At 45.2% G+C, this 23,760-nt stretch overlaps 1 protein-coding gene across 2 annotated transcripts; it reads right to left on the minus strand.

The window, feature by feature from the left end:
• Positions 1–78: 78 nt before the first annotated feature.
• BSPRY (B-box and SPRY domain containing) lies at positions 79–22,352 on the minus strand. Of its 2 annotated transcripts, none has more exons than XM_066367376.1 (6): positions 22,113–22,352; positions 18,376–18,474; positions 9,523–9,753; positions 8,166–8,188; positions 2,277–2,401; positions 79–633 (listed from the first exon to the last, which is right to left on the minus strand). In XM_066367376.1, exons 1-6 carry the CDS (start codon positions 22,317–22,319, stop codon positions 107–109), a joined length of 1,212 nt encoding a protein of 403 aa, XP_066223473.1. In that variant the 5' UTR covers positions 22,320–22,352; the 3' UTR covers positions 79–106. The 2 variants fall into 2 exon arrangements, with proteins under 2 accessions (XP_066223473.1, XP_066223472.1); XM_066367375.1 differs by having other exon boundaries at positions 8,166–8,191.
• Positions 22,353–23,760: the final 1,408 nt, after the last annotated feature.

Consider the following 23,760-nt stretch of genomic DNA (forward strand, 5'->3'; position numbering starts at 1 on the left):
AAAGCTGCCCAGTGGGCATGGGCAACATTTGGGAAAATGATACCGAGTAGAAACATGGCCTAAAAGGGTGGTGAGGAGGCAGATCTGGCCTCCCCACTGCCAAAGGTCAGTGGACAATGGAAATGGTCTGGTCAGCCACAGCAAAGACCGGGAAGATGGGCCCAGGGAAGGCTGCGTGGTGGGTGTGGAGCACCGTGCCCGACGCTGGATCGAAGAATAGCAGCTCCTGGGCCTGCAAGTCCAGCAGCATGCCCAGCTGTGCTGGGCAACGCAGTAGCCCCAGGGGCTCATGCTGCCCATCGTGCGAGAAACAGAACTCTTGGTCATAGCGGGAGAAGACCCAGGAGAAGGCGTTGTGGCCCAGTCGAGAGTCATTGCCAGAACCCTTGCGGGGCAGCTGGCCTGAGGCCACACCCACCTTATAAGCACAACTGTTCTGCACATTCACCATCCAGGCATGCAGCCCAGCCTGGAAGGAGGCAGCGCCCAGGGCATTGGGCCAGTGGTCAAAGCGCTCTGGGCCATCTGCACAAGTCTTAGACTTCTTGGCATTGAAGGTCAGAGTCCTTCGGTCATCTGATAATTGCAGGAAGGGGCTGACAGTTCTCTCGTCGATACGCACATCCTCCATGCCTGCCAGAAAGAATTCTTCAAGTTGCCCAGTGTCCACCCTCAGCCCTGCCCCAGTCCTGCCAGGTAACCAAGGGCTTCCTTATCACCCACTGGCAGTGTGACCTCAGACAACCCATTTACTCTCTCTTGGGCTCAGTTTCCTTATCTGTAGAATGGGGATCAAAATAGGATTTACCACAGAGTGGATGTGAGGATCAAATAAAATGATACATACTAAGTGCCTAGCAATAATACATCCTTGGCTCTGGCCAGTTGGCTCAGCATTAGAATATCTGCCCAGCATGTGGAAGTCCTGGGTTCGATTCCCAGTCAGGGCACAGAGGAGAAACAACCATCTGCTTCTCCACCCCTCTCCTTCTCTCTCTATCTCTCTCCCCCTCCCACAGCCATGGCTCAATTCGAGCAAGGTGACCCCAGGCGCTGAGGATGGCTCCATGGCCTCGCCTCAGGCACTGAAATAGCTCGGTTGCTGAGCAATGGAGCAGCGGCCCCATATGGGTAGAGCATTACCCTGTAGGGGGCTTACCAGGTGGACCCCAGTCAGGGCACATGCAGGAGTCTGTCACTCTGCCTCCCCACCTCTAAGTAAAAGAAAATTTTTAAAAATATAATATTATGTGCTCAGTAAAGTGTGGCCATGATAACAGTAGTCAATATTATGACTACTCATCTATACACTCTGATAGAAATAAGGGCCAAAGAAGAGAAGTGAATTGCCCAAGGTCACACACCAAGTTGTCAGCAGGGGCAAAATGAAGACCCAATACTTTGTTCCTACAGCTAGTATCTAGCACAAATCATGCTACACTCCAGCTGAGTACATCTGCAGCCTCCAGATCAGACTTGTCCTAGAGACACAGCCCCTGGCAGCTAGGAAGTATCCCATACACAGTTTCCAGCAACCAAATCAATGGGACTGCTGGCAAATCAGGTAATAGCTGGTACCAGATTCTAGAAAATTCCAGCTTGTACTAATATTTTAAGGATAACAACGGGGGAATGGGAAGGTGGAGAGGGTTAAAACAGAAAAAGAAAATCAATCCACTACTTAACCTAATTCTGTGAATTGTGCAAATGCTCCAACCAGGAGTATGGAAGCCTCTATCTAGCTTGGGGGAAGCCTGCTTGGAGAACCTCCACGCTAAGTGGGACTTTGTGGAGGCAGAAGACTGTGTCAGTCACGTTCGCCTCTGTGACCCCAGCATGCCGCACAAGGTCAGGCCCACAGTCAGACCGAGTCAATGTTTGTTAGGCAAGTGAGGCGAATCCAGACAGCTCACCAGTCATTCCAGATACTTCCCAGTTGGCCATCAATTATATCTTCTTAAAAAGAAACTGTCCAAGAAGTAATACTGAGCTGTCCCAGTAAGGCAGGACACATACAGAGGACATGAGGAACAAGATTTATCCTAGACTCAACTACAGAGCAGGCTGGTCTGAAACGGGAAGGACCTGGCCCAGGTGTCCCAGACCTTTCCCGAACCTTGGCTCCACTGACAGGCCTGCACCCCGCAGCACTGGCTGTTTAAGCTATCATCCCTAATGCACCGGTCCCCAGTGACCCCACAGCAAAGCCCAGACAGACAGACAGACAGACAGAAACCCAGTGCTCCAGCTGGGGCTGGGCTCTAGCAGCTTCTAACCTGAGAGGGAGCAAAGAGCCGCTGTTGCCCAGAGTTGAGTCAGAAGTCGGCTCCGAGCACACTTCTCATTAAAGTTTAACTTTTTCGACTCCTGGGGATCCAAAATGCCCTCTGCTTCCTCTGTCCTTGTATAGAAAGAAAAAAAAAAAGACATATTCAGAAAGGTTCTGGAAATGTATCTAGATCAATACAGGGTGATGGGGGGGGGGGGGGTTTAGGCGGAACAGAAGTAAAATCCTCTTCTCACAAGGGTGACACCAAGATTGGCAACCAGGCCCCAGATAGGAGCCACTTAAAGGCGGCTGGAGCCAAAGGGAAGGTGAACATACCCCTGTGCAACCGCCCCCCTCCCCGGAGCCTTCATTCCAGCAAGACAGATGATTTACAGGGCAGTAACTACTTGGTACCAATACCAAAGCTGGGAGTCGGCCTGCTCTGTGGAGGAAGCTGCTCGCCGGTGGCTCTAGTACCTTAGCAGCAGAGCTGGGACTTGGACCCCTTGGGCCCCTGTGCAGCAGCCTTCCTACTCCTGCCCAGAGAAGATTTCACCTCCCTCCAGAACCGACTACAGCAATAATGCCCTTGGTTTGACCAGCAGGAACAGCCAAGTCCTCTGGCCTTAAAATGCAAGCACCCTACAGGATCTCACAGGAAGGGACTATCGGTTACCTCCCCAACTATAAATCATTTACAGCAGTTTGCTTCCAATAACTACCTCTCATCAGCTCACGGCGGACACTGGGTTTGGTTGGAGAGGGAATTTGGAAACGAGGGGAATTGCCATTTATTAAGCAGCCAGGCTGTGGGCTTGCTGATTTCTATACAGAATCTCATGTTGTCTTTGGTATAACCCAGGAGGTAGCTGTTACCTATTTGACAGGAGAGAACAGAGATTCAGAGGAGGCGCTCAGCTGGAAAGGGGAGCCGGATTCAAGTCCTACCTCCAGGCAAAAAGAAAACAAAACCAGGCTGGACTTCAGGCACTGTTCCACATAATTCTTCCCCTGACCTGAAGCAGAATCTCGAAAGGGTATAGATCAAAGTGGGAATTCACCACAGAGCTTTGCAGCCTTCTGAACTGGATTCTGAGCAAGAACTTCCCACTGCCTCTAATCCTGAAGATGGCTTTGAGATCAGGCAGCAGTTCCAAGAGCACACACTCTCTCCCCCAAATCTCATGGCTCTGCCCATGAATAAAGGACGGAGGAGAGGGGGGGGGGCATGTCTCATGGATGCCAGCTCTTTGCAATTCTGTCATGGACTGTCCTGGCTTGGGAGGAACGTGGTGAGCAGAACCCTAGAAAAACTGAGCACAGGCTCTAGTAACAAAGGCTCTTTGTGGTCAGGACAACAGAGGGTCTGTTGCCATCTTTTCAAAGCAGTGAGGCTGGATCTTCAGGGGCCCAGCCATCAGGTGGGGAGGAAAGAGGAACCAGTGTTGACATTGCTAAGCCATCATCTCAGGGCAAATCAGAGGCCAATCACAGGCACCAGAATCTAGAAAACCAGCTGGTACAGAAGAGAAAACTGGTGACTCCCAAGGAATGAGAATGAATTGAGATTTGGACACAGCAGGACCCTGGCTAGGATCAGAAGGCCTGGTCTGTGCAGCAGGACCTGTTGCCATGACAGGCCAGAGCTGAGCCCAGCTGGGGACATGCAAACAAAATTGAAGCTGGTAAAGGCATTCTCAGACAAGTCTGTCGCCAGCTAAAAGGCTCTTGACAACCTTTGAACACTGTACTTTGAGAGTGTTCACCCTCAGTGTAGAGGTACAAAGAACCAACGTGACCTCTACTAATAGGTTTGTCAATAGTAGTTGGAATTTAGCAATTCTCAAAACAACTCTGTATTGTAGGACTAAACAAATGAATCACAATATTGCTGTTGTTGGGTGCCAAGGTTCTCATTGTGAAAGAAGAGATATAAAGGTAGAATAGGAGATGGCAAAGGAAAAACGCTGTGGTATTCCACTGGAATTAGAAGTTGTGATACAAACTCATGAATAAAAAACCACACTCTGGCCCTGGCTGGTTGGCTCAGTGGTCGAGCGTCGGCCTGGCGTGCGGAAGTCCCAGGTTCGATTCCCAGCCAGGGCACACAGGAGAAGCGCCCATCTGCTTCTCCACCCCTCCCCCTCTCCTTCCTCTCTGTCTCTCTCTTCCCCTCCCGCAGCCAAGGCTCCATTGGAGCAAAGATGGCCCGGGCGCTGAAGATGGCTCCATGGCCTCTGCCTCAGGCGCTAGAGTGGCTCTGGTCACAACAGAGCGACGCCCCAGATGGGCAGAGCATAGCCCCCTGGTGGGCATGCCGGGTGGATCCCGGTCGGGCGCATGAGGGAGTCTGTCTGACTGCCTCCCTGTTTCCAGCTTCAGAAAAATACAAAACAAACAAACAAACAAAAAAAAAGTGAATGAACAAACAAGCAAAGGAATAAATGAATAAATTCAGGAAGGAATTTAGCATCAACAGAGACACAAACTATTGCATAAAGTTTGAAGATAAACAGGCTACTTATATAAAAAGTACCTGTTCACATTGCTTATTAATTACAAAAGGGAAGCTATAACTTTATAATCAAGAAACCTGGTAGGCACCACTCTACCCAAGTAATCAAAATTAACATCCTTGATAATGGGACAAAGTGATACCACGTGCCCCCTGATTTGATAGACTGAGGACATATCACTTACAAGATATTCCTGCCAAAATGCATAACCTGAACCTAATCATAAGGTAACATCAAATGAGCTCAAATTGAGGAACAGTCTATAAAACAACTGTCCTAGACTCATTAAAAAAATTTTTTTAAAGGCTAAGGAACAATTCCAGATTAAAAGAGACCAGACAGATCAGGGAAACAAACAACAAACACAAACACAGCCCTGGCCAGAAAGCTCAGTTGGATGATTTTCAACCTTTTTTTTTTCATGGCACAAACACACACTAATTACTAAGGTCAGTGCCCCTGACTAAATACAACCATTTTCATCTCGTGGCACAAATAAATTAACTACTAAAGAAGAAGAGGTCAGGGCCCCTTTTTCTTTAGTAATTAGTTTATGAGTGCATGAGAAACAAAGGTTGAAAATCACTGGAGATTGTGGGTTCGATCCCTGGTCAGAGCACATACAAGAACCAACCAAAGAATGTATAATTAAGTAGGACAACAAATCAGTGTTTCTCTCTCTCTCTCCCCCCCTTATTTTCTCACTAAAATCAATCAATAAAATTTTTTTAACTGCTTAAAATAACACTATTAAGAACATTTTTGGTGCAACTGGCAACACTTGAATATGAACTGTATATTAGATAATAGTATTATATCAACATTAAATTTCTGAACTTGATAATTATACTGTGGTTATATAAGAGAATGTCTTTGTTCTTAGGAGATAAATGCTGAAGTGTTTAGGGATAAAATATCATGTTTTTTTGTGATGTATTCTGAAATAGGTCAGAAAAAAGTTTTTTTATATATATACTTAAGAAATAGGAAAAAGGAGACAGCAAGAAAGCAAATCTGGCAAAATATTAACAATTAGTATTTCCAGGGGAAGGTTGGTATACAATTTGTGTAACTTTTCTATAAGTTTAAAATATTTCAAAACAAAAAGTTGAAGATCAAACTTGTCTTCAGAAATCACATCAGTGTAATACTAAAAATAGACTGTTTTAGAGGAAGATCGTGATGATAAAGGAAAAGAGAAAACTAGCAGAAGTATGAAAAAATCATAGGAGGGGAAAATAGGAACAAGCCAAACTCACATTTAAAAAGAGACAGCAAAATGAGCCTGACCAAGCGGTGGCGCAGTGGATAGAGCAGTGAACTGGGACACAGAGGGCCCAAGTTCAAAACCCCGAGGTCACCAGCTTGAGTGTGGGCTCATCTGGTTCGAGCAATGCTCACCAGCTTGGACCCAAGGTCGCTGGCTTGAGCAAGGGGTGACTCAGTCTGCTGTAGCCCCCCAGTCAAGGCACATATGAGAAAGCAATCAATGAACAACTAAGATGCCACAACAAAGAATTGATGCTTCTCATCTCTCTCACTTCCTGTCTGTCTGTCCCTATCTGTCCCTCTCTCTGTCTCTGTCACAGAAAAAAAAAAAAAGAAAAAAAAAAAGGAGACAGTAAAATGAATGTGAGAGCATCTATACTGTGAAATATTTTACGGACTTTCCAAAAAGCGAGGTAAGTCTATGTGTATTGACATGGAGAGATTCCAAGGTGGCCTGGTAAGTTACAGAACAGCAAGTATAAAATGATCCCATCTGTGTTTTAAAAAATATGTTTTTTGCCTGACCAGGCAGTGGTGCAGTGGATAGAGCGTCGGACTGGGTGGGATACGGAGGACCTAGGTTCGAGAACCCGAGGTTGCCAACTTGAGCACGGGCTCATCTGGTTTGAGCAAAGCTTACCAACTTGGACCCAAGCTTGCTGGCTTGAGCGAAGTATTACTCGGTCTGCTGAAGGCCCACGGTCAAGGCACATATGAGAAAGCAATCAATGAACAACTAAGGTGTCACACGAAAAACAGATGATTGATGCTTTTCATCTCTTTCCGTTCCTGTCTGTCTGTCCCTATCTATCCATCTCTCTAACTCTCTGTCTCTGTAAAAAAAAAAAAAGGCGGAAAAAAATTTCCCACATATTCTCCTATGATTATATATAGGAAAGTCCCAAATACACAACTAACTTAAAACTGATCACCTCTGTCCTGGCTGGTTAGCTCAGTTGGTTAGAGCATCATCCTGAAGTACAGAGGTTGCCAGTTCAATCCCCAGTCAGGGCACATACAGGAACAGATCAATGTTTCTGTCTCTCTCTAGCTTTTTTCCCTGCCTCTCTAAAAATCAATGATATAAACATTGAAGAAGAGCCATCTTTTTTTAATTTTTATTTATTTTTATTTTTTTATTTATTCATTTTAGAGAGGAGAGGGGAGGGGAGAGAGAGAGAGAGAGAGAGAGAGAGAGAGAGAGAGAGAGAGAGAAGGGGGGAGGAGCTGGAAGCATCAACTCCCATATGTGCCTTGACCAGGCAAGCCCAGAGTTTCGAACTGGCAACCTCAGCATTTCCAGGTCGATGCTTTATCCACTGCGCCACCACAGGTCAGGCAATGATATAAACATTGAAAAAACTGATCACCTCTAGGGAATGGGATTGGGAAGGGGTGACTCATGTTTGATTTTAATAGCTTTATATTGGTGGGATTTTCTTCTCTCACACACAGGTATTGCTGCTGAAACTTAAATACAAAGCTAGATGAGAAGAATGGGCTCTGCTCCCCAAGTATAGCTTTGAAATCGTGCACAGAAGATTAAGAATTCAGTTTCTTTGCCATGCAAATTACATTGTTTTAGCCACTTCCTTGGGCTCTGGGTTCTCTGCCTTTTGGGACCTACATAGGGCCTGATGAAATTCTTTCCTTAATGCATAATTAAAATGCAAACTTTGAGGGTTTCAAAGATTCTTTTATCAGAGAAAGGGGGAATGAGAAGACAGTCCCCAGGCAGGTGTCAGGTGTGGGTCCCAGTCCCAGCTCTGGCGCTTGGGCAAGTCCCTTCCCCCCTTTGAGCCTCAGCATTCTCATCTGTAGATGGGGTGGTAAAGCCCTCTAACAGACTATACAGTTTTTAATAAGATATGTTAGACTGTGGCAAGCCCTGGTTAATAAGGGATTATTCCACTACCCTTACCCATGGGTCTAAAGCAGTTCCCCAAGCTAGGGGCAGGAAGGCCCCTGTCCATCGAGCCTGGCTCCAGAGAAGCCACTCAGCTGCACTCCCTTTCTCCCAGGAGCAGTGAGGCCTGGGGGCAGTGGGTTATTTAGAGGCACAAAGCCCATGGTTCCCATGACTGCCAAGCAAATGACAGGGCCAGACTCACCTCTCAAAAATCTCCTGCTCCTTCTGCTGTGAGAAAAGAAAACAGTCAGGCTTGGCACCAGAAACCCAGCAGGCAGTCAAGACTTGAATATATTTAACTGGAGTGGAGGGTTCCACGGAGACAGAGACTCTAGAATAAAAAATTCTACTCCTTTTTTAAGAGGCAGTACGACCCTGAATAGCTCAGTTGGTTAGAGCACTGTCCCTGTACACCAAGGTTACAGATTCTAGCCCCCATCAGGGCACATACAAGAATCAACAAATGAATGCATAAATAAGTGGAACAACAATTCAATATCTCGTTTTCTCTCTCTCTTTCTAAAGTCAATAAATTTTTAAAAAATTAAAAATATAAAAGATACAGCACAGAGCAGTATGGTTTCTTCCACAGATACTTCCCCCATCCCACACTCAGAAGGAATCACTGTCCCCTGTGCCCCATGGTGTCTTGAGTTTTCTCCCCACTACACTTCAGGACAAGCACATATTTATACATTTCATTGCCCATCAAGACTGTCAGCAGCTAGATAGATGGCTGAGACCCTTTCTGAATCTTCTATTGTGACTGCCCCAGTGTTTGGGACAGAATGTGCTCGGTACAAGGAAGCTGGGTGACTTAATGAATGCACAATCTAGGGCAGTCATGGAAACTGTCCTACTTGAACTGCAGTGGGACAGACAGCTCAGTTGTTCTACATTCTCATTTCTCTGCTTGGCATATTTATTCAGATGTCACGCTGTCCCTTCAAACTGAATGTATCTGCATATCTATATAACGTATTTTGAAAGGAAATATACAAAAATATTAATCATGGTCATTTTCAGATGGCAGGATTAAAGATAAGCTATATGTCTTCATATCAGACCTCCTGATATGAAGGTACAGAGTTCTCTCTCCACCTCCCCACTCCCTTTAACATAGTTGCAATTCTTATCTTCCAGACATCAGCTTCTAAGTCACCTCATCCAGGAAGCCCTCTCTGACTCCCTTAAGTACGGCTTGTGAGGTTCCCAGTTCCCAGGAATGTCATCTACCATGGCCTATATTCCTCCATATCCTAATTATCAGGTTAAGTATTTGTCTCCTCCATATGGCTGTCACTGACAGCTGTATCCTGTAACTCCACCCCACAGCACAGTGCTTAGCACATAATAGGCACTCAGTAAAATGTTTGCTCACTATTGAAAGAATAGTTACCAGGTGCAAAAAAAAAAAAAATCCTTTATGGCTTCTCCTGCCTCATCCCTGCTCCAAATTATCATCATCCAACCACCCCTTACCCATAAACATTCTTGATGGTCTCAGACCTTTTGGAAAGACTGGCCAACTGGTCAAGCCCTCACTCTGCCTGACTTACAATCAGCTGGAGGTCATCCATGTGGGTGAGCATGTCCACCAGGCTGGTGCGGATGGTGTCGAGCTTCTGCAGTGCCTCAGCCCAGTGTACCCGCTGCGTGAGGATGCTCTGTTGGGCCCGCTCCTCTTCGCCATGCACCCGTTCCAGCAGCCGCTGCTCCTCAGTCTCACACAGACTCCTCACCAGACCCAGTCGCTGGATGACCAGTTCCCGCGCTGCGCTGGCTGTGCTCTAACACGAGATAAAAAACAAAGGCTCGGATCCTCACAAAGTCCTAGTCAAGATTAGGAGGGTTTGGGCTTAGCCAAAAGGAGTGTTGAGATTGATTAGCAATATCTGCCATGGGCACTGTAGTAGGAGTAACAGTGCTTAAGCTGTCCCAGCCCTAAGAATTCCCAAATAGGGTAAAGAAATCTGAAATCCAGACATCCAGGCCATAACTCATGGAACCAGGTTCCCAGGATGGAAAAGCTGGGCGGGGCCTAGAGATCAATTAGAATCACCTGCTTATTTCACAGATAGGAATATCCAGACCAAGGGACCATGGTCAGAGATCCTAGAATTATAGAACAGGAGGGTCTACTAAGTCGTCCCCATCAACAGGATCTGCACCAACAGTGGTTCCGTTGATATTTTTTACCAAATCTGAAAGCAAAAACCTTATATCCTAATATGTCCATTCCGATTGCTTCCAGGGTAGAATTCTTTTCCACCACACAGTAGCCCTGAAATCAATTCTTAGCCAATGAAGTTAATGTGTGTCCCCTAGCAACTAGCACAGTGTCTGGCACACAGTAGGCACTCAAATATTTACTGAACGACTGATGGAAAATTTTTTCCCAACTTAGTAAAAAATGTCTTGGTAGACTCACATGCCAAGTCAGTGACACAGCTGGGACTAGAATCCAGTTCTCTTGACTCTTAGTCCAACACTGTCCCCGGGCACCAATGCCATCTGGTAATCAGTCCCACCCGCAGGGCCTCTGTTGCACGAAGCACCTGCACTCTGGCCGGACAAGTAAGAGGGCAGTCTCCTTCATGCCAGAAAGTCCGGGGTAGCCAACAGCTTCCCTGGGCCCTGCCCCTGAAGACCTGCCTGGTACAGGCAGGTGACAATTATTCCAGTGTAAGAGAGGAAACCGAGACCCATAATCTTCCCAATGGGGAAGAGAGAGAGAGGCTAATTGTATGGCCCAGTAACTGAGGAGTTCAGACTCCACATCGGTGTTCTCTTGAGGTAAGGTAACACACGGGCTGGGCAGTTAGGCTTTGGAGACAGTGCCAAAGTTTAAATCTTAACTGTTCCGCTTATTAAATGTGGAACTTTAAGCATGTTACTTATTCTCCCTATGCCTCAGTTTTCTAATCTGTCAACAGAGGGTAATAATACCATCTACCACATAAGACTATTGTGAGGATTAAATGAGTTGCTCTGTGTAAAGTAAATAGAACAAAGTCAGCACACGAGTGTTGGATAGCATCAGCTATTGCTCTTCGCTCTGTCCCATTTTGATGACCGCAGCGGTGAGCCTCTGCAGCCATGTTTACACTGTGTGATCAGGATCAAGAACAGATCCTGACTCAGAGGTATCTGGGGCTCCTTGATCAGAAGATGGCAGTCAATTTCAACATGCTTCTTGAGTCATTTTCAGAAATGTATAGCACAGAAAAAGAGAAAACTTCTCCTTTTAAAGATACAACAGAGTAAACTAAAAATTCTCCCAGAACAAAACACAGAAATGCTAGGAAAATAGCCCAAAGCATCCTTTTAAAAGTGAAGCTAGCCCGACCAGGCAGTGGCACAGTGGATAGAGCGTAGGACTGGGATACGGAGGACCCAGGTTCGAGACCCTGGGGTTGCCAGCTTGAGCGCGGACTCATCTGCTTTGAGCAAAGCTCATCAGCTTGGACCTAAGGTTGCTGGCTCGAGCAAGGGGTTACTCAGTCTGCTGTAGCCCCATGGTCAAGGCACATATGAGAAAGCAATTAATGAACAACTAAGGTGTCTCAACGAAAAACTAATGATTGATGCTTCTCATCTCTCTCCGTTCCTGTCTGTCTGTCCCTATCTCTTCCTCTCTCTGACTCTGTCTTTCTCTGTAAAAAAATAAAAATAAAAATAAATATTAAAAAAAAAAGTGAAGCTACCCTGGCAGCTAAGTAAAGGAAATCCCCTGGAATCCAAAAGTAGAAAGGAAACTAGAAACCAGTGTCACCAGGAGCTGGGAACTCAATTGCCTTGGGTGGGGTTTATGATTTGCTTTAGAATTTTATACTCATCTACACCATCATACAAAAGTGAAAACACAGTAAAGCTATTTATAATAAAAAATGGAATGTTTCCTATGAATGGGAAGAATTTATTAAAAGATATACTTTAATTAAGATATTGGGCAACAATATCTAAGTCAGAAGGGGTGTTGGGTGAAAGCATTCTTACAGTACCTGTATTATTCAGGTTGATTCATTTAAGACATTGTTAAGTATTTTTGTGAAAATCTTAAGGGCACTAAAGATAAACCATAAATAAAATGCATAAGTTTCAAACTAGGAAAAAGAGGGAGGTGGTATTAATTGACCCAAAAGAAGGCATAAAAGGAAGGAAAAAAAAAAAGTTTACAAAAAGCAAACTATATAGAACACATAAAATTAAATAACAGCTATACACCCAAATATATCAGTAATCACAATAGTGATAAATTGATTAAACTCTCTAGTTAAAAGTCAGGGATTATCAGATTGAACTTTTTTTAAAAGTAAGCAAAAAACTATTAATAGTTATAAGATAACCTAAAACATAAGAACACAGAGATGTTGAAAGTAACAGAAAAGAAAACAATGTATCAAGAAAATATGTGTTGCCTGACCAGGCTGTGGCTTAGTGGATAGAGCGTCGGACTGGGATGTGGAGGACCCAGATTTGAGACCCCGAGGTCGCCAGCTTGAGCACGGGCTCATCTGGTTTGAGCAAGGCTTACCAGCTTGAGCCTAAGGTCGGTGGCTCAAGCAAGGGGTCACTCGGTCTGCTGTAGCCCCCTGGTCAAGGCACATATGAGAAATCAATCAATGAACTACTAAGGAACTGCAACGAAGAATTGATGCTTCTCATCTCTCTCCCTTCCTGTCTGTCTGTCCCTATCTGTCCCTCTCTCTGACTCTCTCTGTCTCTGCCACACACACAAAAAATAATAAAATAAAATATTTGTTGGTATAATAATGAACAAAGAACAAAAAATAAATACAGAGACAGAGAGAGAGAGTCAGAGAGAGAGGGATAGATAAGGACAGACAGGAACGGAGATGAGAAGCATCAATCATTAGTTTTTTGTTGCGACACCTTAGTTATTCATTGACTGCTTTCTCATATGTGCCTTGACCGTGGGCTTTCAGCAGACCGCGTAACCCCTTGCTCAAGCCAGCGACCTTGGGTCCAAGCTGGTGAGCTTTGCTCAAACCAGATGAGCCCGTGCTCAAGCTGGCGACCTCGGGGTCTCAAACCTGGGTCCTCCTCATCTCAGTCCGACGCTCTATCCACTGTGCCACTGCCTGGTCAGGCCAAAATATATTTTAAAGAAAAAAAAAATCCTGGGCACACTAGGTCACTATGAAGTGATGAGGGAATGGTTTACCAAGATTATACAACAAATCTATATTATACACATTTAATAAATAGCACCAAAATATAAAAAGAAGAGTTGACAGAATTATAAGGAAAAATAGACGACAAGTCCACAGCATAATATGAAAATGTAATGTCCCTTACCAATAATTCGTAAATCTGACAGATAAAAAATTAACACCCACGGAGAAGATTTCACCCAGTTGATAAGCTTAGTAGACAGATAACCTCACATATTTTCTCAAGTGAATGTGAAATGTTCACAGGTCATATTTTAGAGCAAGAAGCAAGTCTCAACAAGTGTCAAACAACTGATATCATACAGATTACAATGAAATTACTAAAAAAATATAATGATGATCATTTTAAAAGTAAAACCATAGATATTTAAAAACCTATTTCTAGTAACTCATAGTGAAAAAATAAATCAGAGTGGAAATATAAAAATTTCATCCCAAAACAATGAAAATATGACATCAAATTTGTAGGATGTACCTATAGCAATACCTAGAAGGAACTGTATGGTTTAAAAGCTCACCTTGAGAAAGGAGAAAAACCCAAATGATAAACTGTTCTGATTCAGGAAGCTAAAAAACAGAGTATGTTAAAAAATTAAAAGAAAACAATTAAAAATATAATTTTAAAACACTTATATATAAATATACATGTATATTTATACCATATATAAATATATATCATATAAATATACATGTATATTAATATATAAATATTTTAAAATGATATTATATATAATATAATAACTTTTTTTGAGAGAAAGAGAGGTAGTGAGACAGACTCCTGCATGCACCTGGACTAGGATCCACCAGCAACCTGTCTGAGGCTGATGCTCAAATCAAATGAGCTATTTTTAGCACCCGAGGCTGACACAATTGGACCAACCAGCTATCCTCAGCCCCAGGGGCCAAAGCTCAAACCAATCACCAATTAAGCCACTGGCTGCAGGAGGGGAAGAGGTAGGGAGTGAGAAGCAGATGGTTGCTTCTCCTGTGTGTCCTGACTAGGAATCAAACCTGGAATGTTCATAGGCCTGTCTGATGCTCTATTTACTGAGCCAACCGGCCAGGGTAAAATCTTTTTTAAAAGATACAAAAGAGAGGATTAAAATACTAAAAGTTTGTTCTTTGAAGACTAACATGATAGACAAACCTGTGACACCTTTGATCAATATTAAAAACAACATTATACATTAAATTCAACAACAGAGCCCTGGCCGGTTGGCTCAGTGGTAGAGCATCGACCTGGTGTGCGGGAGTCCCGGGTTCGATTCCCGGCCAGGGCACACAGAAGCACCCATCTGCTTCTCCACCCCTCCCCCTCTCCTTCCTCTCTGTCTCTCTCTTCCCCTCCTGCAGCCAGGGCTCCATTGGAGCAAAGTTGGCCCGGGCACTGAGGATGGCTCTGTGGCCTCTGCCTCAGGCGCTAGAATGGCTCTGGTTGCAGCAGAGAGACGCTCCAGATGGGCAGAGCATCGCCCCCTGGTGGGCATGCCAGGTGGATCCCAGTCGGGCGCATGCAGGAGTCTGACTGCCTCCCCGTTTCCAACTTTGGAAAAATACAAAAAAAAAATTTTTTTTAATTCAACAACAGAGCCTAACCAGGCAGTAGTGCAGTAGCTAGAGCATCGGACTGGGATGTGGAGGACCTAGGTTCAAGACCCCAAGGTCGCTAGCTTGAGTGCAGGCTATTATCTGGTTTGAGCAAGGCTTACCAGCTTGAGCCCAAGGTTGCTGGCTCGAGCAAGGTGTCACTTGGTCTGCTGTAACCCCCGGGTCAAGGCACATATGAGAAATCAATCAATGAACAACTAAGGAACCGCAATGAAGAATTGATGTTTCTCATCTCTCTCCCTTCCTGTCTGTCTGTCCCTCTCTCTGACTCTCTCTGTCTCTGCCACACACACACACAAAAAATCCAACAACAGAGAAAATAGATAATTCTTTCCAGAAAGAATTTACTAAAACCAAAGAAAAAAGAAAATTAGGAAAAATCCTGTAAATGGAAAATTAATTAGTTAAAAATCTACTAACAAAAATACCACCAAGCTCAGATAGTTTTACAGAGGGTATCACCAAACATTCAAGACACAGATAATTCCTATCTTATACAAACTCCTCCAGTGAAAACACAGAGTTCTGTTTCCCAACTCATTGAATAAGGCTTATATAACCTTGATACCAAAATTTGATAAGGACTATACAAGAATTGAAACTCATAGGCTAACTTCTTCACTCCTAAACACAGATGCAAAAATCCTTTTTAAAAACCTTGAATTGGGAATGTAGCATAATCAAATGTCAAAATAACCTAGAGATATTTTCTCTGAACATATGTACCCTGATCTATCAATGTCACCCCATTAAAATTAATAAAAAACAAAACAAAACAAAAAAATCCTTGAATTAAGATTAGCAACCCAAATAAATTTAAGAATATTGAAAGCATATCAGGCAGCTTCTCTGACCACAATGGTATGAAACTAAATTGGCAACCCAAACCCAGAAATTCTATATAACAATAACACAAGGGGAAGGAGGAGAAGGACCTGCCCATAAAAGGGGTAGCACAAGGTCTCCTTATGATGAAACTGCTCTGTATCTCAATTGTGGTGGAGGTCGCATATATCTATACATGTTATAAAATTGCATAGAATTAGCCTAACCAGGCGGTGGCGCAGTGGATGGAAGGTCGGACTGGGACGCTGAGGACCCAAGCTTGAAACCCCGAGGTCGCTGGCTTGAGTGCAGCTCATTTTGTTTGGGCAAGGCTCACCAGTTTGGGGCCAGTGTTGCTGGCTTGAGCAAGGGGTCACTTGGTCTGCTGTAGCCCCCTGGTCAAGCACATATGAGAAAGCAATCAATGAACAAGCAATCAACAAACAACTAAGATGCCATAGTGAAGAATTGATGCTTCTCTTTTTTTTTTTTTTTTAATTTTTTTTTTTTTTTTTTTAGTTTTTTTATTTATTTATTCATTTTAGAGAGGAGAGGGAGAGACAGAGAGAGAGAGGAGAGACAGAGAGAAGGGGGGAGGAGCTGGAAGCATCAACTCCCATATGTGCCTTGACCAGGCAAGCCCAGGGTTTCGAACCGGCAACCTCAGCATTTCTAGGTCGACGCTTTATCCACTGCGCCACCACAGGTCAGGCGAATTGATGCTTCTCATCTCTCCCTTCCTGTCTGTCTGTCCCTCTCTCTGTCTCTGTCACAATAAATAAATATAAATAAATAAATAAATAAATAAATAAATAAATAAATAAATAAAACTGCATAGAATTAAATACACAAAAATGAGTGCATGTAAAACTGGTAAAATCGGGGTATGCAACATAATTAAACGTCAAAATAACCTGGAGATGTTTTCTCTGAACATATGTACCCTGATTTATTAATGTCACCCCATCAAAATTAATTTAAAAAAACCTCGTAAAATCTGAATACAGTGAATTGTATCAAAGTCAGTTTCCAGGTTATGATATTATACCATAGTAGAAAAGATGTTACCATTGTATGTGAATCTATGCTTACTGTATATGAATCTACAGTTATCTCAAAAAAATTTTTTTTAGCAAGAAAGACAGAGACAGAAAGAGGTACAGATAGGGATAGACAGGAAAGGAGAGAGATGAGAAGCTTCAATTCTTCATTGCTGCACCTTAGTTGTTCATTGATTTCTTTCTCATATGTGCCTTAACCAGGGGGCGACAGCCGAGCCAGTGACCTTGGGCTTTAAGCCAGCGACCTTTGAGCTCAAGCCAGGAACCATACGGTCATGTCTATGACCCTATGCTCAAGCCAGTGACCTCATGCATAAACTGGTGAGCCTGCGCTCAAACCAGCAACCTTGGGGCTTTGAACCAGGGTTCTCTGTGTCCCAGGCCAATGCTCTATCCACTATGCCATCGCCTAGTCAGGCAATCTCAAAATTAAAAGTTAAAAAAATAATTATGATCAAGTTGGGTTGCTTTTCCACAGGAATTCAAGGATGGCTTAGCATTAGAAACTCTTTTAATGTATTACTATACTAGCAGATTGTTGAAGAACGAAACATATCTATAAACTGACAAATGGCATCGCTAAGAACCTACAAGAAAGGTGATAAATAATGGAAAATAGAAGTAATCAGATGAAAACTTCCACGAGCTCTGTGCATCACCTACTCCTCTACCTGCACCTGTGCTCACTCTGCCTTCCCTGTTTCTGTGGATGACCTACTCATGCTTTACCTGTGACCAACCCTTCCACTCGTTTACAAGATCCTACCCCTTTTGCTATACTCACTTTTCCTCATTCTCTTGCCTCATTAACTTTCCCCTATTGGAAAATTCCCATCAGCCTACACACATAAAGTAATTTCTCCCATCTTAAAAACAAAAACAAAATACACAAAAAGCCTCTTGATCCCTTATCTCTCTCCACTATCATCCTATTTGTCAGCTCCATTCTACAGCAAAGCTAGAGAGTTGCAAGTGTTCACTATCCCAACTTGCTCTTCTCCCATCCTCTCTGAAACCCCGTTCAATCAGGCTTTCACTCTGCCACTCTACAAAATTCCTCTTGTGAGGATCTTCAATACTGGGCTTGTTACTAAATCCAGTGGTCTATTCTCATGTACCACTAAAGGGGAAGAGGGAGGGAATGTGCAGAAAGAAATTCATAGCCCCTGCCTTTGAAAGGTATACGCAAGGGATATAGCCATGGCAATGAATCAACTGAATACAGGATCAGCAGTGGAGGGCAGCAGAAGGAGCACTGGCCAGAGAGTCAGAAGATCATCCAGGTCATAGAACTGACTTTGATAGGAGGCTGTGGGACTTTGGTCAAGTCAATTAAACATGTGTAAACAAGGATGTTACTGTTACCTACTGCATAGGACTGCCATAAAGAACACTCAATGGAAGTTTCTAGGTTATTTTGAATTCTGGGGCCAAATACAAAATAATTAGATGGTAGGAGAATGCTACCCTTCCTGATTCCTTACCCCCAAAAAGGCATTTTCTAGCAGAGTCTTTGCACTCAGTTTGATACTTTGCCCAGATGGTAAAACCAAGGCTCAGAGAAATAAGAATCCATCCTTCCTGGGCATCCAGCTTTGTGTCAGTAGCACAATGAGTTTGTGAAGTCGGAAAGGGACCCTAGACTGGTTCAAGTCCCAAAGGCTGGGGTCTTATCCAGGCAGAGGGCCCAGAGAGGAGGGAAAGGGGGAGAATTACCTACCACCGCTCTCTGGTTCTTCCCTGGCAGGACCTCAGCCATGTACTTGTTGATACCAGCACTCTGTAACTGCAGTCTCTCACACTGGTCCACAATCTTGTTCTGCAACACAAACACCCATGGCATCTTTTTTTTTTAATTAATTAATTTATTTATTTATTACAGAGACAGAGTGAGTCAGAGAGAGGGATAGACAGGGACAGACAGACAGGAACAGAGAGAGACGAGAAGCATCAATCATTAGTTCTTCATTGCGTGTTGCAACACCTCAGTTGTTCATTGACTGCCCTCCCATATGTGCCTTGACCGCGGGCCTTCAGCAGACGGAGTAACCCCCTGTGGAGCCAGCGACCTTGGGTTCAAGCTGGTGGGCTTTTTGCTCAAACCAGATGAGCCCACGCTCAAGCTGGCGACCTCGGGGTCTCGAACCTGGGTCATCTGCATCCCAGTCTGATGCTCTATCCACTGCGCCACCGCCTGGTCAGGCCATGGCATCTTGATGTACGTTGATCCATTCATTCACTCCATTCCGTTGATTATTTTTCCGTTTACCCCTCCTCTGCCACCCACACTCCCATGCTTATATCCTAGACCTCATCACTGAAAGCTATACCACCTTCAAAATCCTCATTTCAAAGATCCCATAATTGCCTACCATTTCCCACCCTTCTAGATCACTAACTCTAGAATATCCATTCCAAAAATTCTTCAGCTCCGTTGGAGCCACCTTACCTCTTTTCACTAACACTTCCTGTTGTGACCTCAATTCTTTCATTATTCTGAAATCCTATGGCTCATTATTATAATCACTTTCCTGCATACACTCTCAATCTTTCTTCATACCTCACTATCTGACTTTCCACCAGAGCAGAACATGGCTTCTCAAACTACTCTTCCCCATGTATCCCCCATTCATTAAATAGCACCATTAATCATCACTCTCATTACCACCACCACCAGCTGTTACTCTCCAACCTCACATCTAATCCATCAGTGAGTCTTATCAGCCTAAGTCTCTTTCTCTTTTTCCTCTGGCAACTTCTGGTCACCTCCAATCCTGCCATTCTACCCAGATAACCATTATCTATCACAGGAACCACTGTTGAGCCTCTTAACTGGGCTTCCATTCTTGAGCCCCACAGTTAGACACTGCCACATTTTGTAAGGAAATCAGATCAGGTCACTGTTCCTGTTCAAAACTCTCCAATGACTTTCCAGTACACCAAAGTAAGATGAGATCAAGCATCATACCTTAGCCAACAAGGCCCCACCTGTGTATCTCCCCAGTGTTACCTCCTACCACTCTCCACACTGGCCTTCTTTCTGTTAAACACATCAAATGTATGCTGACCTCAGTGCCTTTACACCTGTTGTTTCTTTGGTCTCCAGCAGTCTTCCATATAGCTCTGTCTCTCTCCCCTACTTCATTCACATGTCACTTCAGAAGCTTTCCCTGATGATCTACACACCCCATTCCCTTAGTTTGCTTATTTTTCTCCCTTGTACTATCATTCTCTGACTGCATAACATTTGTTTGTTTACCTTTTTTGTATCTTTCCCCTAACACTGGAACATAAACACCATAGACTTATCCTCTATGTCCCACTACCCAGAAGAGAGTTCCTACATACAGAAGGCCCTGAATGAATATTTGTTCAGTGAATGAAACCCATTTCCTTGAACACAAGAAGTTCAGCAGCTTATAGTTCCTAAAGCTGTGAGCATCCCCCATGAGAGCAGGGGCGAGTTTTAGAAATGAAGCAGAGGCTCACAGAGAAGAAACTTGCCCCAGGAGTTGTGGCCAGGCCCCTGCCCCCCCCCCCCCATTCTTCCACATAACAATGGAAGCCCTTCCAAGCAGCAGCACCTCCACTACTTCCCCTAAGAGCATTAGCCCAGTTACATCTTCCAGAAGGCAACTCGGCTACCTCTTCTAGGAGGTCTCTGTAAATTCCCTCCATCTCCAAATTAGGAATTAGCATTGCACACCACCAGTCCAGATGCAAAGTTACAGAACTGAGTTGACTGGGAGGAAGCTGTGAGCGCCACATACCACAGGACTGAGGGAACTGAGACGAGCTTCTAAAAAGCTACAGGGGCAGGAATCCAGATCGTGGAGTGAAAAGTGGTTTGAACCGGTGCTGTTTTTGCCCACTTCAGAAATAATCATACCCTGGAACGAAATTTCTTTTGCTGGCTGGAGGGATAGGGGAAAGCCACAACCTAATCTAACTGGAAAGAGAAAGGGCAAGAAACATCTCTCTCCAGGCAAAGAAGATAAATATACCTAGGGCCTCAGGAGGGTGTAAGGAAGGAGTCCCAGGCAGAACACATTCCAAAGGAAGCACCAGACCTGCCTGTCACCCTTCCCGGACTTTGCCACTTTCACCACTCAAATTTAGCCCTGATACATTTTGTAAAAAAAAAAAAAAAAAAAAAGAAAGAAAGAAAAAAAAAGGTTTTTATTAAATTCTCACTCCTATTAACATCATTTCCTCCCTCCAACCACTGAAGCAAAGAGGTGGTTTCCTCAGGTCTAGTCAATGACTGCCCTGGCCCAGTCCTGAACAGTAGTAACCCGGGACAAGTTACTGTCCTGTTCTGGGCCACAGTTTACTCATCTATAAAACGTTGGTAGGACTTCAAAGGGGCTTGGTCTGCATGGAATGAGATGATGAATATTTAAGTGCTTTAGAACTTGCCAAGTTTCTTTGCATTATGGAAGTTTATTAAGTCACATTATTCAAGTTTATTTTTATCATCACTCTCATAGATAGTGGCGACAATTAGGGCCAACCAGGAGCTTTCAGGTATGGCTGTATAACTGAATCCCTCCTGGCACCCTAGCACCCCGTAAGAGGTGTTCATTACAGTCCAGTCTGAAGAGGCCCGTACCCAGAGAGAGAGAGCCCTTCAGCCCCACCGCGGGGCAGAACTCCAGGGAGAGGCTGGAAGAATCAAGCCTTTAAATCCAATAGCAAGGAAATCCCCAGGGGCCACAGGTAGGGTGGAAGGAGGGAGAAAGCGCCAGGGTGACTTAGACTCTCCAATCTCAGCGGTTCAGGGAGCAGCGGTAACAGGAAGGTGACCAGCCTGGAACCAAGTGGAGACTGGAGCGGAAGAGAAGCCCGAACCCCTGATACCTCCCGGGTCCTGCCCCCTCCGTTCACTCAGGTGAAACCAGCACGAAGTATAGTCAAGGCCAGTCCTGAAAGGGAAAAGAAATCACCTCACCAGGAAGCCTGAACGGTGGACGAAGGGAGGAGTTTTGAACCCTGGGGCTGAGTGAGGAGGGACTGGGTTTTTTCAGAGATTAGCTTCCACAGGACTGTGGGAGTTGGAGCAGCTGAACCCTTTACTGCCCAAGGCCAGGCCCGGTTCCCAGCCTCTTCAACAGGGCGACGGAGAAGCTGGGCAGCTGGATCCGCCACTATGTGATCCTATTCTCTTATTTATATCGCACAATAAGTCTGATTAATGCGCGTTATTATTGCCCCAAACTACAGATGAGGGGACTGAGTCTCAGAGGATTATGAGATTCACAAGGAGGACGGACATTTGTATTCAGGTCTGCCTGACCCCAGGGGCCACACCCTTTAACCGCCCAGTTCTAGAGGCAGTACCACGGCGAGCCTGGGCTCCTGGCCGGTCCCCGGGTCAGCCCGGCCCCAGGCTCCCGGGTCCTCGCCCGGTCGTCTTCCCTCGGGAGCCCCCGCCTTCCGGCACCCACGCCGGCTCACCCGCAGCTCTTCTGCGCGCTCCTCCACCCGGCGGATGCAGTGTCCCCGGCAGCGGCCGCCTAGCTCCGTACAGGCGGCGCACACTGGCCGTCGCTCGGAGCAGCAGAACCACTTCTGAGCCTGGCCATGCTCCGGGCAGAGAGGGCCCGGCTCTGGTCCCGGTCCCGGTCCCGGTCCCGGTCCGGGTCCCGCGCTCTCCCCTGACATGGCCGAGCGACCGCCCGGCGCCAGGCGCTCCACCTGTCGCAGGTGGCTGCTGGGCGGGGCCTCCTTGACCCCGCCCCCGGGTCCCCGTGGGCGGCCGCATCTTTTCCATCTGCTGAATTCTAGCTGCTCTCGGGCCGCCCGCCCCGCACCCTGGACCAGACCCTGGCCGGGATCCGCCCGCTTCAGCAGTCCCTTTTTTTAATTTCTCTGCACTGTCTCAGTTACATCCGTGTTTGTTTTACAACATAGAACACCAAATATTCATGTGACCGTAGGAAACTTAATTGAGCATTTATCAGCACCAGGCTTTTGCTAAGCACTTTATAAGTGTTGTATCATGTAATACAACAGCCTTTTTTGAGAGGCAGCTTTAGAAAAATACTAGCTTAAAGCCAGGTTCTGGCATCAGACTGTCAGGTTCAAGGCCCATGTAGCTGCCCACAGCCAGGGACTCAGCTGTAAAATGGGGGTAAGGAGGCTACTTAACTCACAGACTTGTGTTAAAACACTGCAACTACTACACATCTGCTATTCATACAAGGAAAGTATGATGATCCCCATTTAAAGGAGATTAGGTAACTTGCCAGAGGTCACAGTTACTAATTGACAGCAATGAGATTGGAACCCAGGCAGTTTGACTTATGGTTAATATGATTAATATATATATATTTTTGTATGTTTCTTAAGTTGGAAACGGGGAGGCAGTCAGTCAGACAGACTCCCGCATGTGCCCCACCGGGATCTACCCGGCACGCCCACCAGGGGCCGATGCTCTGCCCATCTGGGGCCTTGCTCTGTTCAACCAGAGGCAGAGGCCACATAGAGCCATCCCCAGTGCCCGGGGCCAACCTTGCTCGGCTGCGGGAGGGGAAGAGAGAGACAGAGAGGAAGGAGAGGGGGAGGGGTGGAGAAGCAGATGGGCGCTTCTCCTGTGTGCCCTGGCCAGGAATCGAACCCGAGACCCCCCCGCATGCCAGGCTGACTCTCCACCACTGAGCCAACCAGCTAGGGCATGATTAATATTTTTAATTGAAAACATTAATGTCCAATGAGGAACATCTGTGTTAGGTTGATTCCCCCAAAGTATTTACATCTAAATTTTCTTAATTTGAAACTTTTTAAAACCAGTATTAAAAAATTCCAAACGAATCAGTATTAAAAAAAATTAATGCATATTTATTTAAAAGACTAAGCATGTGGGTGAAGAACCCATTCCCCCTGTACCTGAGCTGTCTTGGGGCTTTTTTTCCCCCCTTAGAATCTGATAAATGAGTCTAAGCCCAAACTGAACCCTTTGCTAGGACTCCAGTCCAGTTCTTCTGGGCACACAAGAAGAGCGCTGCTCCCAGCCCTCAAACCCCATTTTAGAAGGTCTTGGCAGAGGGTTGAGGCAAGAACTCAGTCAAAGAAAGAAAGAGCCAAGCCTTGGTGCCAGAGGATG

Source organism: Saccopteryx leptura, chromosome 2 (assembly GCF_036850995.1).
Source record: "Saccopteryx leptura isolate mSacLep1 chromosome 2, mSacLep1_pri_phased_curated, whole genome shotgun sequence".
Taxonomy (NCBI): Eukaryota; Metazoa; Chordata; class Mammalia; order Chiroptera; family Emballonuridae; genus Saccopteryx; species Saccopteryx leptura.